Below are 26,510 nucleotides of genomic sequence, written 5' to 3' on the forward strand. Positions count from 1 at the left end.
CGTTGCGGTGGAAGTGCAATAAAAACGCGTTAATTGTTGTTGCTGCTGTTGGCCAGAACTGAGATTGCAGCGAGGTGGGAGAGAGAGAGAAAGAGAGAACGAGAGTCTGTATAAGCCACAAATATTTTGGATTAGCTTACATCTACACATACATAGATGCAGTTGTGGTATACATATATAATGTAGAGAGGTTGTCGTATTTGGCCAATTGGCTGTGATTGACTAACTCTATAAATTAGATTGATTGATTGATTGACTGTAATACTTTCTCTTAGATTGATTGACTTATGATCAGTTCAACTTACTTGGAATGATTGACGGACATGCAGACTGGCCAAGTAAATGTCTGATTGACAGGCCATATAACTGATATTGTCTGACTCATTGATCTACTCACTGAACGAAATATTTATACTATTTAATTGATGAATAGCACTTTGATTGAAAGTGATTGAATTATTGACTGACTGGTTCATTGACTGATCGACTGATAACTCACGGATTAACCGATTAACCGACAATAAGACAAACTGCCACTTGGCTGAATAAGAATAAGAATCAGATTGAGAAATTGGGTTGCCACTGACAGATTGAAAGATTAATTGATTAACTGATGGATGGACGGAATGCCACTGACTGACTGATAGACTAGTTCATTGACCGATGGATGGATTGACACTGCTAATCAATTAATTGATTGATTGATAGATAGATTGATTGACCAATGGATAGACTGACAGTCAGGCTAATCAATTGATTAGCTCATTGAAGTTAGATTGATCGCCAAATGGATGGACTGATTCTGACTGATTCACTATGAATGTATATTGAATGACTGATTGATACATTTAATTAAAAGCTAATACCATAATTGATTAGCTGAGCTGTTGAGCAGTTAATTAAATATTAAATTTCCTGTCTGGATTCTTGAGCTCTGCTGATGGAGCCCAAAGAGCCTTCAAATATCATTCAAATCGAACAGCTAATCAGAGTAATGCATTACCCAATAAAAAAGTAAGTTAAATCATAGACAGAGCTTTAATTTACTAGATTAATATCTAGCTTAAATTCAATAGAAACAACTTAAAGTTTCATCTTAAAGACACCTTCACTCGCTGAGCTGCGGAAATGGCAGCATCTCGGCAAATGTTGGGACCCAAACTCATATCGGTGTGGGAGATGCACACGAAGCCCTGAAACTAGTTGGCACAAGTTTATGGCTAAACAAATTCGAGAGCTCGAGAGAGAAGTGAAACTCAATTTTTGCACAACAATGCGTCCATAATTACTGTGGATAGTCAACAGGCAAACGAAATCGAATCAAATCAGAAACTTTAAATCTTGGGGGCTAAGTCGGACAGCAGCTGCAGCTAAACAGTGTCCCTTGGCCGCCCCCTACCCCTCCCCATCCCCCCCTTAATCGTCTCGTTGGCGGACACGGGCTCATTCAATCGTCAGTTCCAGCAATTACACGCATTTTGCGCAATTTAAACCAAATGCTAACGACAGCTAACAACCAGCCGGCAACCGACAACCGACAACCAACAACCAACAAGCAACAGCCAACAGGCAACAGCCAACAACCTTTGCGCTGCACCTTCGACCAGCTGAAGCAAACAGGCGGGCAGGAGTTGGGTCAGCAGCAGCCGTAGCAGCAGGCAGGACCAGCCAGGCGTTTGATGAACAAAAAGTAGCATACTGTAAATCAAAAAGTAACTTGCCGTACGGATGTCATTCGTTGCAGATCGTTCGAGCGCAAAATTTAACAATGACACAAACACAAACTTTGGCCCAGCACCAGTAACAAAAGCAACAGCAACAACAACAACAACAACAACAACAGCAATGGGCTGCGTAGAACATCATGATGACACACGCACACACACAAGAGATAATACCTTATAGCACACACCTACAACATGCGCAGAGTTGGGCATTGACTTTGGCTCTTGGCATAGGGGCAAAAGTTGCTCATGCAGAAGCTGTCATGTCCAGCACTCAAATTTCTAATGCTGGCCCAAAGGGCTGTGCGGGCGGTTGTTGGCATGTGTGTGCGGTGCGTGTGTGTGTATGTGTGTGCGGTGCGTGTGTTCAGGCAACACTTAAAAGTCACACGGGCGTGGCAAGTTAAATGAAATGCACATTGATGTGGCATTTGTGTATCGTTTCAGCAGCCGCTGCAAGTGACAGAGTCAAGGGGCGGCGCAGGAGGCGAATGTAGCCATGTGGCAGACAGGTAGATCACTGCCACTGACGCCAAGTGAGATAAATGCAAGCTAAATCAACAAGGCACAAGCAGGAATAGAGCTATCGGGTATATTGGATTGCCTAATGCATGCTATAGAGAGACTTGCGAGTATAATAATCGCAAATTTATATCACAACTCTCTACTTTACAACAAATATACCCTAAATCCCATGGTGCAGGAGAGTAAACGGCGCGCAACCTGTGGCAGCACACGACAGCTGCAGCTGGTGCCTGGTCTCTGCCTGGCAAGCAAAGACACTGCCACAGGCAACTTCGGCCAAAAAAAAGTTCAATCAATAACCTTAACGTTAACATTGTCAGCACAAACATACAATAAACTAGGAGCGAAAGGACTTCATGTCAAGCCGAACTCTGAATGCGCTAACTCACTCTTTGGTACTTCAAATAAAAGAAAGAGAAACGGGGAAACTAATAAGAAATTCTGTAAAATTGTATATAAATGCTGTATAATATTTTAATATTTATTTTAATTTAATCATAATATTTAATAATATTTGACAATGCATTGTAAACGTATTAATTTTATTAAATACATCGTATGCAGCGGAAATCTTCAGAGTATATTTTCAACTAAATGTTTATAAAAAAACGTGAATTTTCTTTAAAATATTATATATATTAGGAGGTTTTGTGTTCATCAATTGTGTCTTTGAAATACAAAATATTACTAATATATTTAATTGATTATAATATAATAAAAATAATAAAAATATATACATATAAATATAATACAATATAAATGTTTTATTGTTATTACTTCTAATTAATTTATTTTTATAAACTGTTATTTTAATAAATAAATGATAAATATCATTAAAATATATTTTTTAAATACTTAGCATTTACATTATATACATATATCAATTATACAAATAATATACTTGTATTATTTCAAAAATTATTTGAATTCATATATTTATTATATTATATATAATATTATATTACATAGCTATTATATTAAATATTATAATATAAAAAAATTTGTAATATATGAATCTAGTATTTATTATATAAAATATTTTCCAGTCTGTTTGACTATGAGCAACTGAGAACATTATAAATTAAAAGAGAACTTGGCTATTTACCACATATCATCTCTAAAAAATAATTCGTAATATCTCATTCATTCATGCTTATGGAGCCACATAGCTGCAAAACCCTAAGCGAAAGGGTGTGACAAAATGTTGCAACTCTTTGGCGCGCAATTTCAATAAATTGTGCTGCCTGTTGACAAGCCGCAAAGTATGCTTTAAAAATGGCTTAGCTACCGACTCGCGCACTCTGCGTGTGTACGAGTGTGTGTGTGTGTGAGTGTGTGTGTGTGTGAGTGTAGACGAGGACAGAGCAAGGCAAGGCAAGGCAAACGCGATTTTTATCGCAATTCAATAGAGTTTCCGTAACATTAGGCCACGGGCTTTGTCTTGGTGCGGAACTAACAGCGCCATATTTGTATCCGTTCGACGTGTCAACGTGTATTGCTTCCGTTTGTTGTTTGTTATTGGTTTCGCCTGTGCAGCAGCAGCAGCAGCAGCAGCAGCGGCAGCAGCAGCCGGTGCACCTTGCCAAGGATGCCAGACAGGCACTCACACTCAAACACTCACACACACGCGCACACGTATAGAGATTGGTGACAAGCATTTGGGTTAAGGGCGTTATTGAAATTTTATGTTGTCTGCGATTTGCGTGAAGTGGATTTGCGTATTTGCTGCTGATTTATGGCCTGTCGTTTGTAGCGAGAGTTCACTTTAAGCAGCACTTTAAAGCATTCGCAGCTAATTACGCACCACAAATAATATTTTCGTTATTCTGCCAACCCCTCGGTGGCTGGGCACTGGGGCGCCGTCAAAGGGTTGGTTTATCTTTGGTCTGGCATTAAAAACTTTTCGCTGGCTTTATTTTTCTTTGAGCTCAGAAATTGAATTAACGGGCGCGCCCTGCTGAGATGTCAATTTGGCTGACAGTGGCTGATAGGTAACGGAATCTGGCATTCACCTTGAGACAGCTCATTAGAATTCCGTTTTGACTTGCAAGTTGTTTGTCGTTTGTTTACCTTGAAATTACGAATGCAAAAAATAAACCCAGCAGCTGGAAGAGGACGTACTACAGATGCTACTCCTGCCACTGCTGCTACTATTTGGGGGCAGCTCTCGAAGATGCAACGTTAAGTGTCTGTCAGGCAGCTGAATTATTTATGGCACTTGCCGCAGCACAACAGCAACAGCAATGGCAACGGCAACGGCAACGGCGGCAACAGATTACAAGATTAAATTATTGTAACAAGCGCATTACGTAACTGCTTTGCATAATTTACCGCCACGAAAGGCCACAGCTCTCCTCCGAATGAGAGAAAAGAAAGACAACATTCATCTTGAGCTTAAACAGCACTGGGAGCGTGCAAAAGTCGCCAGCCAAAACACACAGGCGATAGGTAAGGCGACGTAGGTGACACCGATAGAGTCACGGGGTCGTCCCACCGGGCGAATGCGCAACATTTTTGCTTGCCACAATTTGTCACTGTGCCTCTGCATCGGCGTCTTGGCTGTCTGTCCCTCACCGCTGTCTAATTTGCATTTTAATTTAATTTTTTCCATACCGCAAAATGTCAACAAAACACCGCAGACGCTCGCCGAGTCAGTTGCAGACGTTGCCAACTTCTTGCAGCCAGGTCCCCCTCCAAAAAAAAAAGTGGGCCTGCTGAGGCTAGGTCTTCTGTTTGTTTGTCTACAGTTTTTCTGAGCGCACTTTTAATTGAGTCTTGCATATGCATGAGCAGCAGCAGCAGCACCAACAACTCAATTAAAGCGATTGCCGCGCCTGAACATCAACTTCAAGTTCCACTTTAACCTCGACATTCGTCTTTGACGGCCTGAGCCTTGAGCTGCTGACAAAATCAATGCGAACGCGACATTGAGCTGAATGCCCGAATCGTAAAACTTTCATCGATTGCTCGCACATAAAATGACGATATTGTCTGCGGCATAAAATTATGACAGCCAACCGCAGCTAAAAGTGGCACACGCGACTACCGAATCCTCTGTAAATAGCTGTGAAAGCCTAAAAAGTACTTTTGAAATATACCTAATCCTATATGAATGAAGAAATCGAGAGGATAACACATAAGATGGTATTTTTTGAGAGCAATTAGTAGGAGAAAAGAAGTGTGCATTAAGAGGAAAGTCTATGGACTGCAAAGCTATAGATATAAAATCCATATATGAAAAGTCTACAGATGTCTGAATCTATAGATGAAACGTCAATAGATATCTCAAATCTATAGATGGAAAATCTATAAATGGGCAGTCAATATATTGAACATCAATAGAAGGAATGTTTGTAGATAAGAAATTTGGAAATCTAGATGGAAATCTAAAGAAAGAACAAGAGGACATCTTAACGGGAAAAAAGTGTGCAAATGATAAATCAATAGTTCCATCTATTCTATAAGTGTGAAAGTCTATAGATACAAAGTCTATACATAAAAAGTCTATAAATGAAATCTCTGTAGATGGAAAGCCTATAGATGGGAAGTCTGTGGGAAGATAGGAAGTCCTTAGATTGTATAGGTTAGATGGAAGATATCTCTATAGATATAATTCCTGTAAATGGAAATCCTATAGATAGTATGTGTTATATGGAATATATATAGATAGAATATCTTTAAAGAATCAATCTTCAAAATCAGTTCAATGTATTTAAGAACCTACCTCATCCAGTATACCCATTTTCGACCACTTACAGGGCATTAGCACTTTGAATTGCCATAAAATGCCGTGCGGTAGACAAAAGAAATGCGGCGACCTTTGAGTAAACACAAAACCCAAATTTATGACGGCAACTTGTTGTGGCTAGCCGCACCACCGCGCCCCACCACAACTGAGAGATACATATTGCATAATATTATAATGCTGTACGAGCTGGGCAACATGAGAGTGCTCTGCAAGACTTATGGCAGCCAGCTTTCATTCTCCAGCTTTGCTGTTATAAATTCTAAAAAAAAGAAGCAAAAAATAACTGTCAGGCTAACCAATCGTGCAACCGTTATTACCTGTTGGCTGCGCCTTCTGGCCATGGCCATTGCAATGGTCGCGCTTCCGCTCAGGAGTGGAAACGTTACGGCTCATAATTCGCTGAATTTATGAACTGTAACCGAGCGTCTAGTCCTGACAAAGAGCAGCGAGCAGACAGCGAATGGGTATTACCATACCAGAGAGACAGAGAGAGCCTGAGAGGTTAAGTGTGGATATCAAATTGAAATGAATACATTGAAATGCGATTACAGATTGAGCAGACGTATTAAACTTATCGATAGAGCTAGCTAGTTGCTGCTGTCAGATCTTTGCCGATATATATCGCACGCATGTGAGAGCATAAATAATTAGATTTCATATAAAAGAAGTTTCATCTGACAAGCAAAGCCAGAAACCAGACCAGTGAGCGCAGTTCCGACGACTCAATTCGAATCAAGGTAAGCAGAGCTTTCTCATCTCACAGATTTGCTGACTCGATTGTTATGTTAATTTCTTTCATTTGGTAAGTGACAAAGCGCCCTTTAAATACACCTCAATGCGGCAGGGCACGTACCTTGTTTGAGTTCACGTCGCTCCGTCGGCGCTTGCCTAATTTGAAGACGAGAACAAGTTAATCTGCTCAATGAGATAAATACCTTTTGTGGCCGCCCCACCTGCCGCCCTCCCGCACGGTGGATAGCTGTTAACTGTTATCGAGGCACTTGGCACGCTCCCGAATTGCCACTTCAAGCAAATTGCGCAGACGAGGCGCAAGCCTTGGCAACTTTGGCACGCAATGTCAAAGTGAGTTAACGACAATGAGCTTTATTACCTGACAGGCGCCCACCCGCACTCCCCCTCTCTCAGTTGGCCCCTCGCAGTTAATGTATTAATTTGAATTATTTTTCATTCCGCCTGCCGGCTGGCTGCAAATATGTTTGACATGCCAAATTTAGTGGAAAATTGTCGCATGTCATTGGGCAAATATGCAAGTGAAATTGTACGTGACTCCATTGCCAAAATACAAATAGAAAATTCGGCAGGTCCTGCCAGTTGCCAGTTGCCAGTTGCCAGATGCCAGGAGCGGGTGGACAATGCGACAAATTGGCCAGCAGCAGTGCCCCCATCACTCGATCTGCCCTTCCGCCATTCGCCATTCGCCATCTGACCCCTGCTGCAGACACCGTTGCGTTTTTCATTTTTCTTTCAAGGCTGCAGAAATTTAAAAAACAAATCACACACCTACAAGCAAGCACTCTAGCCCGCAAGACAAATTTCCGACATATACTACGTTTTGGGTCGGAAGTGCACAAAACGTTGACGGCGTCTCAAAGGACAGGAGAAATATATATATATATATATAAGGAGGAAGAGAGTGGGCGAGTATGAGTGTGTGTGTGTGTGTGGGGGTGAGTGCCCGCCGGTAATGGAGTGGACTTTATTTGTGTGTTGCTCCTGCTGCTGCTGCAACGCATCAGTGGACCGCTGCTGCCGGCTGGCACCTTGTGATGGCACGCTCCAGCAGCGCCGACGACCGTCACATTTGTCAGCCTGTACAGGGCGTCCTGCCATGTGCAGTGCATACCAATGCGCGCAGTTCAGCTAACAATGGAATGCTCACATACCCTGTAAGCATGTCAAATGCGATCAAGGAGTATATTAAAGGCGAATAGCTGATGCGATAGACGAGTATGCATTGAGGTAGTCTGAGTAATAAATTAATGGAAATAATTTAATATTATTTATTTAGTCAGCAATGTTTGAAACTACCCCCTTGCATGTTTAGAAACCATTTAAAGTATAATCAAATTTTTATATGCGATATCTTTATTCATTATATAAAAGATAGCTCGCCAGCCGAAGACACCAGTTCACAGAGCTGAATTCTCATATTAGCCATAATTAATAATAATCAACAATTAACTAAGATAGTTTTCCAAGAGCCGCAAATTAAGGGGTATCTAGGGAACAGGCCTACTCATATTCATTTAATTTTTTCTGTAATCAAAGTCACTTTTCAGTTGTCAAATTTTGTTTTCAGCTTACGTTCAGTTATTCGTTGGGCAAATTCACAAAAGTCAAGCAAACATATTCTGGCTAGGTAATTGGCAATCGAACTGACCTGCAATGGAGTACATCATGAAAATGGCCGAGGCGGTTGCTCAGCAATCGAAGCAGGAGGAGGAAGAAGGCAGTCGCTTCAAGTCCGTCTTCACCATCAACGGCAAGTCCATTCTGCCGCCCCTGGTAAGTGCTGAAGACAGCTGTGCAGCCCTGAAGATGATTCTCTACTTTCGACTCGCAGATGACGCCTGAGCGCCGCCTGGAGATGCAGCAGCTGCGTCGGGCAGCCATGGCCATAGAGGAGCGCGGACGAGCCGGACGCCAGACGGCAATGTCGCCCAGTGGAGCCACGGAGCAGGTGCAGCAGCCCAGGAGCGCAGCAGTCGCGGATGCCGGCACCAACACCGAGTCGGAATCGGAGCTGGTGCAGCAGCCGCTGACTGTCGTCGGCCGCATCAAGCAGCAGCTGCAGCAGTCGGAGACGCTGATCTACGACAACAAATGCAATGCCATCATCAAGTTCGTCAAGTCCAGCAAATTGCCGGCCAGGCAGCATATTGTGCGCGAGGAGTACTTGGAGATCCGGCCACAGCAGGCAGTGCTTAGAGAGCCGGACTTAATCTGCGGCGTCGTGTTGAGCACCACACTGGAAGCGGCAGAGCCTATGCCCAGCCAGCCAGTGCCAAGCCTTAGAGGCAGCCCTCTGCAACAGCAGGAGCTGGCAGCGAGTGGCTCGGATGCCAGCCCAGTGCAGATAAGTCCGAAAGGCAGTCCGCCACATAAAATTCAGACCATGCGGCAGCTGCTGGGCATCGCGCAGAGGCTGAACTTGTCGATTAACAAGCGGGAACGCGACCTGCTGCAGCGCGCCATCACGAGTCCTGTGCTGCGTTCGCGAGCTGAGACTGCGACGTCCGGCCGCGGCAGCAGCACGGCTCGTGGTGAGCGACTGCATCCCCAGCTGTGGAAACGATATCACTCCTCTGTGGTGGCGGCGGCGGCGACTGCGACTGCGACTGCGACTGCAGTGGCGTCTGAGGAGGCGGCAGCGGTGGAGCTGACCAGCTCAGCGACCGATTGTGCGACAGAATCGCCAAATGTGAGTGTGTCGAGTGCTGCCCTATCGCCTAGCAAGATACAGGTGAAGCAGCAGCACTCGACACCGGAGCAGCGGAACAGCAAGGCCAGCAAGTCCGCGCTGCCCAAGCGGACGAACAGCAGCAAAAGCGACAAGCGGACGCCGCGCGGCCGCAGCACTGTGAGCTACGCGGCGCACGCCTCCTCGCACGCCAATGCCGTGCAGCGGGGCGCCAGCGACAGCAGCACGCGGATCAGCAGCACGCAGCGTCGGCTCAGCTACGATCCGCGTGCCACGCTCAAGCGAGCCGCCCCGCGGAAGGTCGAGTCGAGCAGCAGCTGCGGCACGCTGCCCACGTCCAAGACGTCGCCGTCGAGCAGCAGCAGCGTCAGTCAGGCGCGGGCAGTGCCCAGTGCCGAGTGCAGCACATCGGAGCTGATCAGGCGCAGGCTGCTGGACGAGATGGAGCAGCAGCAACGACAGCGCTTCCAGCAGTTGGTCTCGCAGCAGGCCGAAGAGCAGCAGCGTCTGCAGGCTGAGTTCCAGGTGCAGCAGCAGCAGCTGATGGACCAGATGATTTGTGACATGAGCACGCTCACCTACGACAAGGACGGGCAGTCCGACCAGGCCAACTCGGAGTCCAGTTCGATCAGCTCCCTGCCGCAGAGTCGCCTCGATCTCGAGCTGGACGAACCAGACTCGGCCGACGTCTAGCACCACTAGCACCACTCGCACCACTCGCACCACCAGCACCACTTTTGTATCAAATCCATTAATAAATAATAAAAATCCACATTCGCTTGGGCAACGTAGCCACTAATTCACACATCATAAATGCGATTAATCGCAAATGCTGCCGGCAACGAATGCCAAATTTAGCCACCAACAGCAGTAGCAGGAGTAGGGGCAGGAGTAGGGGCAGCAGCACCGCCTTGGCGCACCGTCTCTAATTATGCTCGGCGTCTGACGTCTGCCGGCATGCCACACAAGTTGCCAGCACGCAGAGGATAGAACTGCCTTCACTTGCCCGCCTGCTTCACCTGCGCTGGCAACTCACGTTGATGTCTCTATACGCCGCGGCACCGGCCATGGGAGCACTTGCTCGCCCATAACTCGGCGTGTTATTAAGTGTAAGAAATTAAAATTTCATAAATTGTTACGCTTTATTTAGAGCTCCAGTCTACCCCTCTCTCTCTCTGCCTCTCTCTCTCACACTCTTAATTGCCCGCCCCGCTCAACTGACGGATGCAGTGCATCGCCGTAGACGCAGCCGTAGCGTGATTTGCGTATTTCGGAAACTTGCAATATTTGGTTTAAAGTGAACGTGGACATAATTAAAAGCACTTAAGTTGGCTTTCGCTTTCACTTCTTGACGCTGGTGGTGCTAGTGGTACTGGGCTGGTGGCTCTCTTGGAGCACCGCCAAATTGGCAGACGCACTGACGATTGCCTCGGCCATTTGAGTGCCTGAAAGTTGCGTGCGGTCTGATCGTGATCGAGCCAATTGGAGTGCAGAGTATGAAACGCTTGAAATACTCAAAATGCTTAAATCAACAGGGCAATGAGCGTGGCAATAGAAGTGGGTTGGATATGCCTCGGAGTCATTAATCTAATCCATTACTTGATTGTAGATAAAAGATAACCCTAAAGACAATTGTATTTAGTAAGAGATCCTCATATACATACATATGTATATCGAATATAATGGAACCAATATATGAATTTATAAAATCTTGAAGACAATTAAATTGTATTTAGTAATAGATTTAAATATATATTAAAAAGTTTGATTTGATTGTATTTAGTAAAGTCTACAATCTATATCTATACATCAAATATAGAGAAAAGTGTTGAAAAAGTTTTAAAACAGTTTGAAGAGGCAGTAATTGTTAAAGAAGGGAAAGGAAACTTTGAAGAAAATGGGAAATGGCTGAAGAATTGGGCGTGTGTTGTCTGGTTAATAAACAGTGCTAAAAATTATTCAGTGACCCCTCAAGGTCACTGACCCCTCAAGGACACTAACCCCTCAAGGACACTAACCCCTCAAGGTCACTGACCACAAGAAAAACATAAATATATGGTGATTAAATAATAAGAAATTGGCAAACATATATAAATATTTATGGAAAATGTTTTCATAAAATTGAGTTGCAAATTGAGTCTAATAAAATGCTATTCAAAACTATTTAAAACTATTTAAATATTTATTACACTAGTGTGCGACTATTTAGGCGCTAACATTGAGATAACATTGAGCAAATGTTATCGCTTCTATTCGCATGGAAGTACTCATAATGTAATTTCGAATAGCACCTCAGTCAAAAAATTTCTATGCACAAACTAATGAAGTTCCAAATAGTTTTGCCTAATCTCGTGTTTTTTCACTTGGCTAATCACAGAAAAGTTCGGAAGAGCAAAAGAGCAATAATTGTGAGGCGAAAATTCAGTGAAAATAATTTCGCGCTTCGTCTGCGAGTTTATTAAATGAACGAGAAGTGCACAAGTAACTGGCATTAGGATTTCATGACTAAAATAAACATAATCAAAGTAATAACTGAGCATTCCAACAGCGCCACCGAGCCCGAACCCGAACCGGGCACATGTGAAATTAATCTTGTTTATGCTGCCAGGAGATGGCTCCAAGGACTCGTGTCGAAACTTGGCGCCCAACCCAGCGCCTGCTGCAAAAGTTTCGCTCGACAAAGTTATTTGAGTAAAAATAAATAGAATCGAATGAGTTCACATTTGGCATGGGTATTGATATAGCTAGGTATACAAACTACATAAACAGATACATATATAGATGTATATTTGTGTGTGGATATACAGTTAGTTTTGATAATTTAATGCGTGTGCCTTGAGCTGTGCATGTGAACATTTAATTGAAATATTTTCAGGCATTTCAATAAAAAAGAGCGCGAGAAACTGCTTTGCATGCAAATGTACAGGCAGTGAGAGTGTATGTGTGTGTGAAAGTATCTCTCTGAGTGTGCGTGTGTGTGCTGTAGGTGTTCAATAGACAAGGCGCAACCCTTGTTGGCTTATCCTGCTGAGCAGCAGAGGCAGCGCCGTCGCCATCGCCGTCGCCGTCGCCATCGCCGTCGCCGTCGCCGTTGCCGTCATCACATAATCTGCTTATTTTGCAACATAAGTGAAAAGTTCTGTCAACAAAATCAAAATCACGAAAAATTTGTTTGCCATTTAAATTCGATTTTGATCCTATTTATCCTGTAAATTGCAGCAATTGAAAGGATTTGCTGCGAGACGGCGAATCGACGACGTCGATAGCTGCCACGGCCAAATCTCCCGTTTGCACTTCAGCAGACTTTTTTTTTGAGGGGGGCAGAGCTTCGCAAGTGTTTGATTTTCAAATTACCTTTTATTGGTATTGCGTGCATGTGTGTGAAAGGGGGCGTATATGCTTGCGAGGGGGGCGTAACGCATGACGTGTGCCGCTGTGACGGTGTGTAAACAGCTCTAACGGTATTAGCGTGCACAGCATATTATTCAAGACGGGATATGGATATGGCCGCAGCTTTAAACAAAGCACTGACCCCGCTGAGCCAGCCAGAGGATATTGAAATTCAATAGCTGTAAAAAGAGGAGACGGAGAGGGAAAGGAGAAAAAGGAAGAACAAGAGCAGAACAAGAATAAGAACAAGAGCAAAAACAAAGCAAACGGAAATCACTTCGTAGACGTCGTAGACAAAGTAGCAAAAGTAGCAAAAGGAAACATGAAATGGAAATTGGCGACTGCGACAAATGGAAATCCCCAAGTGCGGGTCAAAGAAAATAAAACTTTATGCAAATGCGCCACTTTGGCCGTAAAATGAAATAGTCCCTGGCCAAATTATACCTGATGCCTGATGAGCTGACTTGCAATTGCCGTGGATTGAAACAAAAGGGACATCACCCACCCGCCACCCACCCCGTCCACCCCTCGCTGCCGCTGCCCATAAACTTTTGTTTCAACTGCGGCCGTGCGGGGCTCTGGGAACCAGCGCAGGTGACTTTAAGCTGCAAACTTTTGCATTTTACCTACTTTCCACACATTTACATAGTGCGCCCAGCCCTGCCGGGACACACGGCGTCACATTCCGCCACGGAAGTTGTTACGAACACGTTTTGTCGCTGCGGATATGTTCCCTTTACATTTTTCTCCTCTTTTTTTCATTTTTGCCTGGGCCACGGCTCTCATTATGACTGTTATTAAAGAGAGCTGTGCGGAGAGTGCATGTTGAGCACTCTAACACAATGTGTTACACTTGGCAACTTAAGTCGGGTTGATATCGACTATTAGCTATGATGTAGCTAATATGCTACAATCTATACTATGCATATACTCTATACTGTATGTACATAGATTTGCAGCTATTTATCTATCTATTTATCAAATAATAAAATACTTTTCATATAAAAAATATTATATATTATATATTTTGTATACATTACAATAACATTTGATACTTAAAATATATAATATTAGTAAAATATATATTAGATATTTTCTACATCATATTCACACTTTTTTGATAGAGTATTCCATGTTCGACTTGCGCTCGTATTTAATTATTAATATTTTAGCTGTAGTTGCGCTCGTTTCGTCGCTCATTTTTGACCGGAAACGGAAGCCTGTTATTAATTTGCATGTCCGGCGGCGACAGCGCCGGCCACTAGGGCGACCATTGGGCAGTTCCACCTAAGCAGGTGGTTGGTCACATTCCCTTTCCCTTTGGCTAAGCGGCACACGCGGCTCTCTCTCTCTCTCTCTCTCTCTCTCTCTCTTCCAATCTCTCTCTTTCTGTGTGTGGAATGTAGCTAATTAAATTTCGCATGCCCTTGCCGGAGCAGCTACTCTGCTATGCTCTTTCTTGACGTCCTCGCTGTCTTAATTGTGTTTGTGCTGCTCTATTTCAGCAAAGCGCACTCAAAGACAGCTTCACATTTTTTGTCTTCTCTGTTTTGCTCCACTGCCACGCCCACCAAGAGACCAAAGCATTTATGTCTTTGCCCGAGTTTCGCTCTGGCCCGGCCCGGCCTGGTCTGGTCTGGTCTGGTCTTGGGCGCAGCGTCTTAGGTGCTGTTTGCGCTAAAATAATTGAATTAATAATTGCTGCGTGTGGTTTTCATGCTTTTCCAGCTAAGAAAAGCGTACCCCATAAGCCTGAGCCCCGGCCGCAGTCTGAGTAAGTCGTGTGAAACTTTTATCTCTGCCAGCAGCAGCAGCCGCCGCTAACCCAACCGGCTGCCTGGCTGGCAGCAGAGCTCTCCCCCTTCTGCATGCCTTTACTTACACACTGATTTAATAAATTAACGTTAATTAGCTGTTGTGGTCGACGAAAGGAGGGGCGGGGAAGGGGATGCCGCTGCTGCCGCTGCTGCCACTGCTGCTGCTGCTGCTGCTGCTGCTCTGATACTCATGCTGTCTTAGCTTAAAGGACAATAATGCTAAAATCCAACACGCAACGTGGCAACTTTTCCGTTAGTACGTGATTTCCGGCGTACGTTCAAGATTTGCCCGTTCGATATATGAATTATGAGCTGGTGAAGGCAGCTGGGAAAACAAGCAGAACGGAACAGCATCACAGCACGGCAGTATCTCATTCTCCGCCGATAATTCACTAATTGACTCTGCATTCTTCTGCTTCTTATATCTTTGTTTGCCATGTGCGCAAAAGTGTGTTAGCGCTTGTTTGTTCATACCATTTTAATTAGCCAAATGAGCAGCTACTAGAAGTCGATTCTGCTATTTACAGTTACTATACTACAGTAGATGAAACTGAAATGAAAGGCCTTGAACCCTTGGCATGTAATCTGTAAATGAAATATTGCTAAAATATATTTAGAATATTTCAATTTATTTCTCATACAAATTTACAAGAATTTGTGAGACTTTCGTGTAAATAAATAATAGTCAGATAAATTAATTAACATAAAAACAAAAACAAACAAAAATGCAGAATTCATAATGATGTTTTACTTTACGGAAATTTATATATTTTGTTATTTACAAATTTATTTTAAACATTAATATATAGCATAATCTTTTATTTATTAAACAAACTCGCTGTAAATAAATGATATAAGTATAAATTAAATATTCCAGGCAAAAACTGAAGTCAGACACGGGTCGCACGAAATTTTTAAACATCTCTTTATTTCATATAAAAGATTTCTTTTAGAATGCAACGAATTGTTACTGCTCGCATGCCGTTGCATGTTTATAATTAAATGCTATACTCAATTATGTAGGAGTGAATGAATTCATTTGAAGTTATCAAAGTATGACTGCGACTGGCCGCTGGGCCTGCCGAGGAGAGGCGGGAATCTAATTAAAGTGCGCATCGAGAGGCGGAAATGCAGCCCAGCTAGAGGACTAGCACTGCCTTTGCGGTCAAAGGTTAGCTCACTGACCGAAACTGCCCGAAGGCTGTTTACCAGTTGAGCAGTTGAGCAGTTGAGCAGTTGCTGCTGCTCCTTGAGACATCTGCTGACCAAACGATGTCGATGGCAACAATGGCACAGGGCAAAGCGCTCGCAGCTAAGGACGTCGTATGTGACAATGGGACACAAGGAGCTACACAGCATGGATGGCAAGCATTTAAATTGAAATTAACATCCTGTTGGTCTGCAGCGCAATGGCCTGCAGGAAGCACTTCAGCAATATGCTTCAATGCCAAAAGAAATGCTGCTCCAATTATGGCCTCAGCCAAGTCAACTCAAAGCCGTTGCCCAACTCGATGAGAAACTTGCCCAACAAGTGGCGCGAATGGCAAAGGCAAAGTGTCAGGCAAACATCAGACTGTTGGCGCCCTAGACAAACACTCGCAAAGCACACACACACATACTGACAAACAGACAGACAAAGTAAGAGACACACACGTAATTAAGAGGCCATTGTTGTTTCGCTGACAAAAGTGAAAGATGTCTTGATGGATAACGTGGTTGCGTTTTCCCATTCCCACACGCCGTTGACACTTCAAAGTGTGAATGAGTCGCTCACACTGTGTGCGTGTGTGTGTGTGTGTGTGTGTCTCTTGTGAGCTTGGCTTTTGATGTAATCAGCTTGCAGCTAGCTCTCTCATTCAGCACTCGGCACTCAGCACTCAGCCTGACACATTATCCCCAATCTTGCAATTATTCTTACCTCAGCCTTTGAAGACAGCAATTAAATGACTCACACATATGCAAACACACAAACGCGACAGACAGCTAATTCATTGAGTGAATATATATATATATATATGTGTGTGTGTGTGTGTGTGTGCTGATGTATGCATAAATATATAATGTGTTTGCCTTGTTAGTGGCTGGCGGTATCACTTTATTTTGCGGAAGGATTAAATTAATGCCAAACGTGTGCTCTGTTTTGTTGTTTTAGGCAACACACACACACACACAGCCACACACACACACACACACACATACACCCACACAGACACTAGTGAATGCCTGCTATAGACAAACAACGTGTGGAAACCGCTACTTACACTAGTTAGCTAATAAAATTAGTTTTATTAACACGTACTACGACAAGTGCCAACAGCAGCTAAACACACACACGCACACACACACACATACACTTTATATGCCCGTGTATGTGCGTGTGTCAATTGGCTTTAAGTGTTAATTGCATGTAAAACTATTAAATGCTCTCTGACTACGAAACTGCCAGCACAACGTGTTTAAAGACACAGCAAAGAGACGAGCTGACGAAAGGCGTTGCCTACTTTTGAGCGCAATCGAAATGGAGGGAGGCTAAGCAGCAGCAAAGATTACTACTACTATTTAAATTATTTAATTTAAAGATTATTAAAGTTAAATATTAAATAGGGTACATCAAGATTATGAGAATTTGAGCAAATGAGAGGTCTGTAGCTGGGAATGCCCCACTAGCTGATACGGTGTAAGCCATGTATACTCCATCACTGCAGTGCACTGTGATTATTCCATATTAAATTGAATTAATTACAATAAATTAATGCTGTCTTTATTGCTCAACTTTAAATAATTTTGACAGTTGTGTATCATATTATTAGCGTAAGCTATTGGAGGAGTTATGGCAAAGGCGGTAAATTAAGTAATTGTGAATAATTATGGCAATAAATGAATACATTTAATTATTAATATTATTCCTAAAATTGATTACTGTAAATATTATTACTGGATATTACCTGCTATTCTTCTCATATGGCTGTAGTTTATTAAAAAAGGTAATCGTTTTCAGTAAATATATTAAATGTTATCGTATAAGTTAAAGCAAACATCACCTGCACTTGGCATGGGATTGAATCGCGCCCTATCAGAGATCTACATTATGATCAGATATACGCTGAAAAAAAGATAATAATAATAATAAACATTAAATAAAAGAGACAGCCGAAAAAAAAGACTAAAAGCGATGAAAAGAAAACCTCATCCGCGCTTGTGTTAGGAGCGAGGCTCTTGAAGTCTATCCCTCTGAAAGCTGATAAGATCAAAGATCAAAGAGTTCATGTAATACGCACAGACAGGCGGGAAAAAAACAAATCGGGCCATGACTAGATCCATAGGAAAAAACATATTTTTATGTATTTATTTTGTGAATATTTTTCAACTTTATATTATATTATGAAGCTTAATCTACAAATTTTTGTAGACAAAAACAACTATCGTATATTCGCATTCACTTTATGAGTGGTTACAAGTAAGATAATAGTCTGAAGAGGTTGGTCCAAGGGGTTATCTATGATTAGCTATACCGACAAGATGCTTAGTTCTCTGGGTATTGGCTGGATATGTACTATATTGGATAATGGAAAATTTAAATATATATTGCATAATAGGGAAAACCCTGAGCCAGTCGTGAGTGCAGGAACTACTGTTACCTTACCCCGGATATTTGCCAGGGCTCACACCCTGACTACACTGACGAGGTCAGCTATATGGGATATCCTATATCATCATGTATTCCATGAGCCATACAAATTGCCAGTTAATTGGAGCGCTGACATCAGCAAAGCCGGCCAGCTAGCCAGATAGCCAGCCAGATGAAATTTGAGGACAGTGGGCAAGTTAGATGACGGCGTCTGCAATTACCACACGCACACTGGCCAACATAATTAATGTTAATAAATAATAAATTTACATATACAAATCTGAGCGGCTGAGTGAGCGCCCCAGCCGCAAAAGCGTGTAATACGAGACAAGTTCGGGCCGAAAGTGAATGGCATACAAATCTGTGTAATTAAAAGCGCCATTCAGCAGCCGAACATGCGGAGGGGGGGAGGACTGACAGAGGGAGGAGTGACACGATGCCAGCGGAGAGATAACATGCAAAAAGTTTTGGCCGGAAACGTTTAATTAACTTGTTTGTTTCGTCTGGCCACAATTCATATGCGAAACATATCGAGCTATTAAAAATCTTGGCCCGAAAGAAATTGAAAGTAGCCAGAATATCAAATGTAATGTGTGCCATGCAGACCCATCAGAGATTGCCTAGAGATAGCGAGCAGCCTAAGGACACTTGGAGAGGACATTGCATTAACCGGAGTATACAGAGTAGTCCGGCCGGAGTCGGAGACCGCAGCTGTAAACTTGGCATCAAGTTCCATTTGGCACTTGGCGGAAACTTTCAAGAAAATTAACCGCATTTCGAATGCAGCAGCAACAATCTTTTGTAACTTGACAAAACATATCTAGTTACATTTATTGAATTGTTTCATGTGTGTTTGATAACTATTCGACAGAGCGTCCATGTGTGTGCATGTGCGTGTGTGTGTGCGTGTGTCAGTTTGTATTTGAGTTTTGGCAATTTGCACTTATTCAGTTGCTTCAGTTTTACTTTGGCAACATTGCAGCTGAGCAAAGTTTTTCAATTAGACATGCCAAGACCCAAAAGCATCGCAACGATGCGGAAGTGTGCCTGGCATCAGTGTCCAGCGCCTGCCTCGGCCTCAAAGGGTTGTTTTACAGTTTCACTCACTTCACTCGGACTGCTCTGCTCTGCTCTGGTCCGCTTCGGCTTCAGCTTCAGCTGCCATCAGCCATAATCAATCGAAATCCAGCGCTCAGCTCACGTCAAGCGTAAAGATAAGAGCCAGCCGCCTTTCAGCTTAAAACAACAAATTAATTAGCATTCATTGCCGCCCAATTGAGCTTGTAAATATTTAATTAATCGCCGATTTGTGCAAGCGGCCAAAATGCCGAAGGCAGCAAAGCGACACGAAATGCTGGCAATCAATTAAAACGGCTGATGAATGGGCCCAGTTGACATGAGAATCGCGTAGAGGGTCGCGTTGGCACCAAGTTACAAAGCAAGCAAAAATCAACTATGATTTTAAAGATTTCTATTCCTTATTTATATTACTAGATAATCCACAATTTATATTCAATTAGATAGTATATTTTATATTTGTGATAAATGTAGGGTATGCAAAGCTCATAATTAAAATACTACTTACTCTCCATGGAATTAGAAGAGTTCTGACATGAAGTCCGATAAGATCATTCATATATAGTGAGTTGAATATATAAACGATTTTATCAGACTTAAAAGAGCTAACCTGTAGTCCGATAAAATCCGTTATACGTAAATGAACGGCGAATTAATGGAAAATCTTTAAAATATCAGCAATAAAACTCAACAGATGTATGTTATTGCCCGATTTCCCACGTCCATATGATTTCATATGAATCTATAGCCACAACAATATGCTTGCCGTATTTCAAGATTTCCATCTCCTTAGCCACGCCCACAACAGATGCAACGAAATGACCTTGATATTTTTGCACAGCATACAAGCGTATTATTAAAACACAAAAAGATGTTACTTACATTTTAATGATATACCCAAGCTCTGCTGCCTGAGAATCACCGAGAGAGGCTTTAAAAACGTTTCGCAAATATAGTGCAGAATGCTCCCAAGGCAGCTTGTGTGCTGGCAAACGCCAGCATTCGGCTGGCTGCTAGAAAGCCCCCAAGGACTTTAGCTAAAACAAACAAGCACACACACACACACACTCACACACACACACGTGTGAAGGGAGAGTAGAGTGTCTCACACACACATGAGTCAAGTTTTAATTTGCTCGCTCTCTTTCTCTCTCTCTCTCTCTCTCTCTCTCTCTCTCTCTCTCTCTCTCTGCCTCATATGTGAAAACAAAGTCACTTCGACACTCCACAACAAAAGATGCCAATTTAATCTAGTTCTAGTGCCTGCTGGCCACATGGGACACTTAAAACCACTGGACAGCAGGGCAGCCAGACTCTCTGCACAGGAAATGACTTCAGTGCCAGCCCAGCTGCTGGTGGTGCTACTCCTGCTACTCCTGCTGCTCCTGCCATTACTGTGTGTGTGTGTGTTAGCATGAGGCTGGCGCCAGCAGGTAACTTCCGGCATAGTCAAATTGAAAATGGCATAGGATGCCACAGGACGCTCAACCACTTGGCCAGCTGCTCCACTTTTTGTGGCTAAAGTGTAAAGCTGTGAGGCTCAGAGACTCGAGCAGGAGGCTGAGATGAAGCAGGAGTTGGAGCTGGGGTAAAAGTTGGGGCACTCGTAAAGTGTGACAAATTGAATTAATGCCGCTGCAAATGGCAAAGTCTTTTCGAGCTGGTCACCGTAATTGTTTAATACGCATTCTTAATTAAGGCGCAGCGCGCACCGAAGTTGCCCAGCTGAGCTTGGCCCCGACCTGAACCCGATGCGAGCTCTGTGAACTGCGACCGGCACTTGACTTATGGCACAAGAGCGCAGACACAAATCTTTATGATGTGGTCGACGCTGCGTCGTATGTGTGGCACGGTTAAGTAAGAAAAACTACAGTTTCCACTTAAGGCCGTAAGCCACGTGCGACACCCGGACACTTGGCAGCCAGTCGACTTCAGTCCAGTCCAGTCGAGTCGAGTCGAGTTGAGGCGCTGCAAATGGCAACCGTAGAGTGGACATTGACAAAAACGCAGTGTGGCTGGGCTGGCAGTGCGGAGACGCATTGTTGGGGGCCATAACTCAGGGGCTCTGGTGACAAAAACCTGTGCAAAATGTGTGTGTGTGTGTGGCTAGAATCTTAAAGATAAATAAGCAGCGCCAGCGTAGACGTGGCTGAACTTTGACCCCAAAAAATAAAAACCGCAAAACGCAAAAGGGCAAAAAACGCAACGAAAATAAAAGACGACAACGATTATGACGCTGCCCGAGCTCAGCGAAGCGCAACTGATGAAGCCCACTTAGACGAGGTGTCCCCAACTGGACAGCGGTCAGCGGTCAGCGCGACGCGCTGGCAACATTTGCCGTTGACAGAGCACAAGCCAAAGAATGAAAGAAGCCAACAAACACACACACACAAAAGACAGCAGCAGCTGTGTGTGTGTGTGTAGTACTTGGGGTCGTCTGGACAAACATTGCGGGGCGACGACAACGACAACGACGACGACGACGATGATGATGACGACCGGACATGACCAAATGAAAATGTGTAGCCCGGCCTCAGGCCCCGCGGCGCTGTTGACGCCGTCTTGGGCCTGGGATCTGGGTCTGCTTATACCGAACTGGGACTGCACAATTATTACTTCAAGTTTTCATTTGCTTTTGTTGCGGCCATGTCTGGAGGTGCACCAAGGATATCAAGAAGCTGCCCTCGCCAGTGCCTGCGCCTTCGCCTTCGCCTTCGCCTTCGCCTCGGCTGGCGCGCAGTTTGTAATTTCGCTTCCTGCGTCTCATTTTTCATATTTGGCGCACTTTGAGTGCCATTTGGCAACGGCAACTGCAATGCCAACCAGCCAAAGCCCAACAAGGTAAACAGACAATTTCTCAAGCGACTAATGCTTTGAGTTATTGTTCAAGCACTGACCAGAGAAACAGAGGGAAAGAAAGAGAGCGAGAGAGAGAGAGAGAGATGGAGAGTGAGGGGCAGCTGAGTGGCAATTGGGAGTGGGTTAAGTGCGCTATTAGAGACTCTCAGCCATGGCTTGTCGAAACTCTGAGCAACATTTACTAGAACTACTCATATGAGTTATGACTCCAGTCCAGATTTCAAGGCTGGGAAGTTAAAGTCGAAGAAACAGAATTTTTACTTTAATGGCCATAGCTCTTAAGTGAATTTATTTAAGGTTATATCAAATCAAATAACTATAATTTTATAACTTAATAAAACTTTTTTTTATATATATATATATATATATATATATATATATATATATATATATATATATATATATATATATATATATTTTATTTGCAATCTGTCTTGTACAAAACAATAAGCAAATCTTTAAACTATAACTATAAATAACCGGATGGTTTGAACTCCAACGAGATCAATCCATATATTTACATATTTACATATTTATAGCTAATCTACTAGTTTAACTCTCTACTTAATAAAACTGAAATGAAAATTCACGTATCTTTTTATGAGAAAATTTAAAATGGGGAAAAAATAATTAAAGAAACACTCATAAAATTTTATTTTTTGTTTATTTTATTATTTTTTTTTTTTTTTTTTTTTCAATAATAGCTGACTTGTTCATTTTATTTATTAGTTTTCATAATTTTATTCGTTTTCGAACAAACTTTAAATATTTAATCATTTGATGAGAACAGTCAGAGATTACATTGACCAAATAATTATATTCACATTTAAGTTTTGCCCAACTGTAGCAGTTTAATATGTTCACAGAAGATGATGCTAATCAATTAAATTTAAAAAAAAAATTTTTTTTAATGTCGCAGAAGATTAATATAATATAGATTTTATATTAATAGCTTCAATTTTTATTCAATGATTTATATTATTTTTTTTTCTTTATGTTTTACTAATATATTTAATATCATTATAATCGTTTTTATTTCTAGCAGCATTTATCCTTAGCTCAATAGCTCAGTTTCAAAGTTACTACTATGATTATAATTCAGTCAGGCAATTAACTAAATACAAATTTATATATATAGTTACCATTATCAGGCGATCATTCTATTTGGTGAAAAATAAATAACAAGGCAAATTAAAATACGAAACCAAATCTAACTGGAATTTCAACTATATTTCAAGCTCACTCAAAGCGTAATTGCATGGATTTATTGATTTTTGGAGATTAATATAAACAACATAGTTGCATTTGTGAATAGGTTTGCTAATTATCAAATCGCAAAATTAAGATTATTTCATCCTTCACAAAGAAATATTAATGCCTGAAAAATAGAGCAGAGTCCAGAGCCTAGGGACCAGTTATAAGATGAAATGAATTTACTATCAAATGGGATAACCATTGCTAAAGCTCATTGAAAATTCTAGTATTAAATTTTTTAGAAAAGTTAGGCATAATATTTTGATAGAGGTATTCTTGGTAAATCTCTTATTTTCAATATCACACACAGCTTCGATTCATTTAGATATAAAATCTTTAACTACAAGTTAAGAGAAACAGATTTATTAGCTCCCTCTAGTAAAAATACCGAAAATTCAATAAAATTCAATAAAGAATTCTCTTTTCATTCAGACATTTTAAATTTTCACCAGTTTTGCTTAGAAATGAACTCAAGCAATGCTGCTGCATCAGTCGAAACTCGAAACTGGAAACTGATTCAACAGAATTGTTTGCCTCGAATTGGGAAACTTTTCGAATGGTGCAAATGTATAAAGAGGAGTTCATTGACAGTCTCGCGTGTCGAGCTCAATGTCAAATCGCTGACCTTAGCAAAAGTGCAAGGCAAAAGCTAAATATCGCCCATTAGGCGACCTGTTGAGAGGCGAGTGCAAAACTTTTTACCCTTGCGCTAAACGTCAGAAATGCAAGCCAAATATCGCCATATTTATGGGCACAAAAACCGCCTACACGATGACCAAATAAGAAAAACAAAAGAAAACTCAGGCAAAGAAATGAAAATTCAACGAAAATGAATGTCTTCAAGATGTATGAGACTGTATGTATATGCGCGTATATATGTATATTTATGGATATCTGTATATACTTCAGCGTCTGTATGCGAGTATCTATGCCATGAAGGTCATATTAAATTGCCATAAAATGCTATCGATTTTATTTGCAACAAAAGAAAATGCGCTGCGCACAAGCAAGAATCGCCTAACGAGGACACTGACACCACAACAACAGCAACAGCAACAGCAACAACAACAAGAAAAGCAAAAGCAAAAGCAAAAGAAAGCCAGAAGCGAACAGTGAAGCCAGCTGGCAACGTCCGAGGCGCATAGTCCAAATGAGAAATGGAGAAACGGAGAAACTGAGGCCCCCAAAAAAAAAAAAAAAAAAAGCAGAAAAAGGCGAAACTTTTTTGCCGCCTATTTCATACAGTCTACAGCTCTGCCGGCTCTGCCGGCTCCTCTGCCAATTTGCAACGTTGGCTAATTAGAAAAGTTTCCTCCAGCCGAGGTGGGGGCGGGCGCAGGGGGAGGTGGCGAGCTCGACGCTCATAGGTGCGTGCGTCGCCATTTTGAAGCGCACGTGGCAGAAGGTGAACGCTGCAGCGCTTTGTTAGCCGAATAGCCAACTAACGGTCGTTGCTTAATGTCACACCTACCTCTCCGGCGGCAGAGACGCAACCATTGGCTGGCATAAATCACGTCCCCGTCGCGCACCTACAGCGCTGAGAGCAACAGCCGCACACAGAGACACACCTTCCAGGCCAGGCAGCCACTGGCTGGCCGGGTTAGCCAAAGCAGCGCACCTGCTGCTCTCCGCTCTCCGCTCTCTGTCTCGCCAGCTGAGCCACTGAGGTGGAGCCACTCGGCAGCGGTCTCATTTGTATTTACCTAAAGACGTGCAGCAGCAGTAGCAGCAGCAGACGTCGCAGCAGCAGCAGCAGCAGCAAAAGTAAAAAAAGAAGCAAAGCAAAGGCAGAGATATACACGAGAACTAACGAACGACACGAAGCTGTGTCTCTATCTGTGTGTGTGTGTGTGTGTGTGTGAGCACCTAACTGCGCTCAAAAAACTTGCACACCAAAGCAGCCACGATGAGAGCATATCCTCACACACACACACACACGCACACAGGCAGGCACACGTACACACCGAAAGCTAAGAGCAAGGTGTGTGCCGAAAATGAGACGATGACGATGACGACTACGCGAACGAGAACGAAAATATTGCCGTGACGTTGATGAAAGGCCAGGCTGGGCAGGCGACTCGTCTAACAGGAGCGCATGTGCTGCCGCCAAAAGTAAAAACTGTAAAAATAAATACGAAAAACAATTTAAAATATTTGCATTTTGGGCAACATTTCTTGTATGTCAACAAATGGAGGCATCTGGCGTATATGTGTTAATATTGAGCATACGACCCGTTTACCAGCCATAAATCAAATTTAGTAGCCTTGCGATGCGCTGCCGTCGGTAAAAAAGAAGAGGAACGAAAATGCATGGAAGGCATCTTGGTGGCACGCTCCTGCTCCACGCTCCTGCTCCACGCTCCATGCTCGACGCTCAGTGAGCAAGCGAACAAGGTGCTCGGCTTTGGTTGGCTGCCAACATTCTGCACACCTTAACGGTAACGGTAAATGTGCGAGCGAGCCAGCAAGCAACAACCTGTCTGTGATGCTATGCGTGTGAGTGAGTGTGAGCCTGTGTGTGTGTGTGTGAGGAGAGAGCGAGAACGCAAACGCACGACGCCACAGCGAATGAGCAACGGAGGCGCCAAAGCCCACAACGACTAGGGTGGGGGGGGTGGGGGAGGAGCAGAGAGCTACGTGCACGGGTGCAAATAAACGCAAAACAACTGCCACTTGCGGTTAGGTACCAGTCAGTAGCAGCAGCAGCAGCAGAGGCTAAAGCAGAGGCAGCAGCAGCAGTAGCAGAGGCAGCAGCTGTTAAATATAGCCAAGACTAAACACTGAAGCTGACTCTGACTGATGAGCAGCAGCAGCAGCGGCGGCAGCGGCACCAGCAGCAGCAGCAAAAACCGCTTTTCTAGGTGCTGGAGAGGGGCAGCACACGGCAGGTGGCGCTGCTTAGTAAAGGCCAGAGCGAAAGAGAGACAGCGGCAAAAGCAGAGAGTGAGAAAGAGAGAGAGAGTGAGATAAAGCCAATGGCACCTACAAAGGCATTCCGTACTGCTCTCACCAAAACGATGCCACGATGCCAAAGACGATGCTGACG

At 43.1% G+C, this 26,510-nt stretch overlaps 1 protein-coding gene and 1 long non-coding RNA gene across 2 annotated transcripts; one reads left to right on the plus strand and one right to left on the minus strand.

Annotated features, from left to right (window-relative positions):
* Nucleotides 1-6,074: 6,074 nt before the first annotated feature.
* Nucleotides 6,075-6,624, minus strand: LOC116803702. The gene is made up of 2 exons (XR_004363748.2): nt 6,315-6,624; nt 6,075-6,256 (listed from the first exon to the last, which is right to left on the minus strand). It is a non-coding gene; the product is annotated as an uncharacterized LOC116803702 (long non-coding RNA).
* A 30-nt stretch (nt 6,625-6,654) lies between these two features.
* On the plus strand, nt 6,655-10,230 carry LOC6575161. Its single transcript, XM_032727924.2, has 3 exons — nt 6,655-6,734; nt 8,318-8,523; nt 8,582-10,230. The coding sequence occupies exons 2-3, from the start codon at nt 8,404-8,406 to the stop codon at nt 10,130-10,132; spliced, it is 1,671 nt and encodes a 556-aa protein (XP_032583815.1). The 5' UTR covers nt 6,655-6,734; nt 8,318-8,403; the 3' UTR covers nt 10,133-10,230.
* Nucleotides 10,231-26,510: the final 16,280 nt, after the last annotated feature.

This window comes from Drosophila mojavensis, unplaced genomic scaffold (assembly GCF_018153725.1).
Source record: "Drosophila mojavensis isolate 15081-1352.22 unplaced genomic scaffold, ASM1815372v1 contig_231, whole genome shotgun sequence".
NCBI lineage: Eukaryota > Metazoa > Arthropoda > Insecta > Diptera > Drosophilidae > Drosophila > Drosophila mojavensis.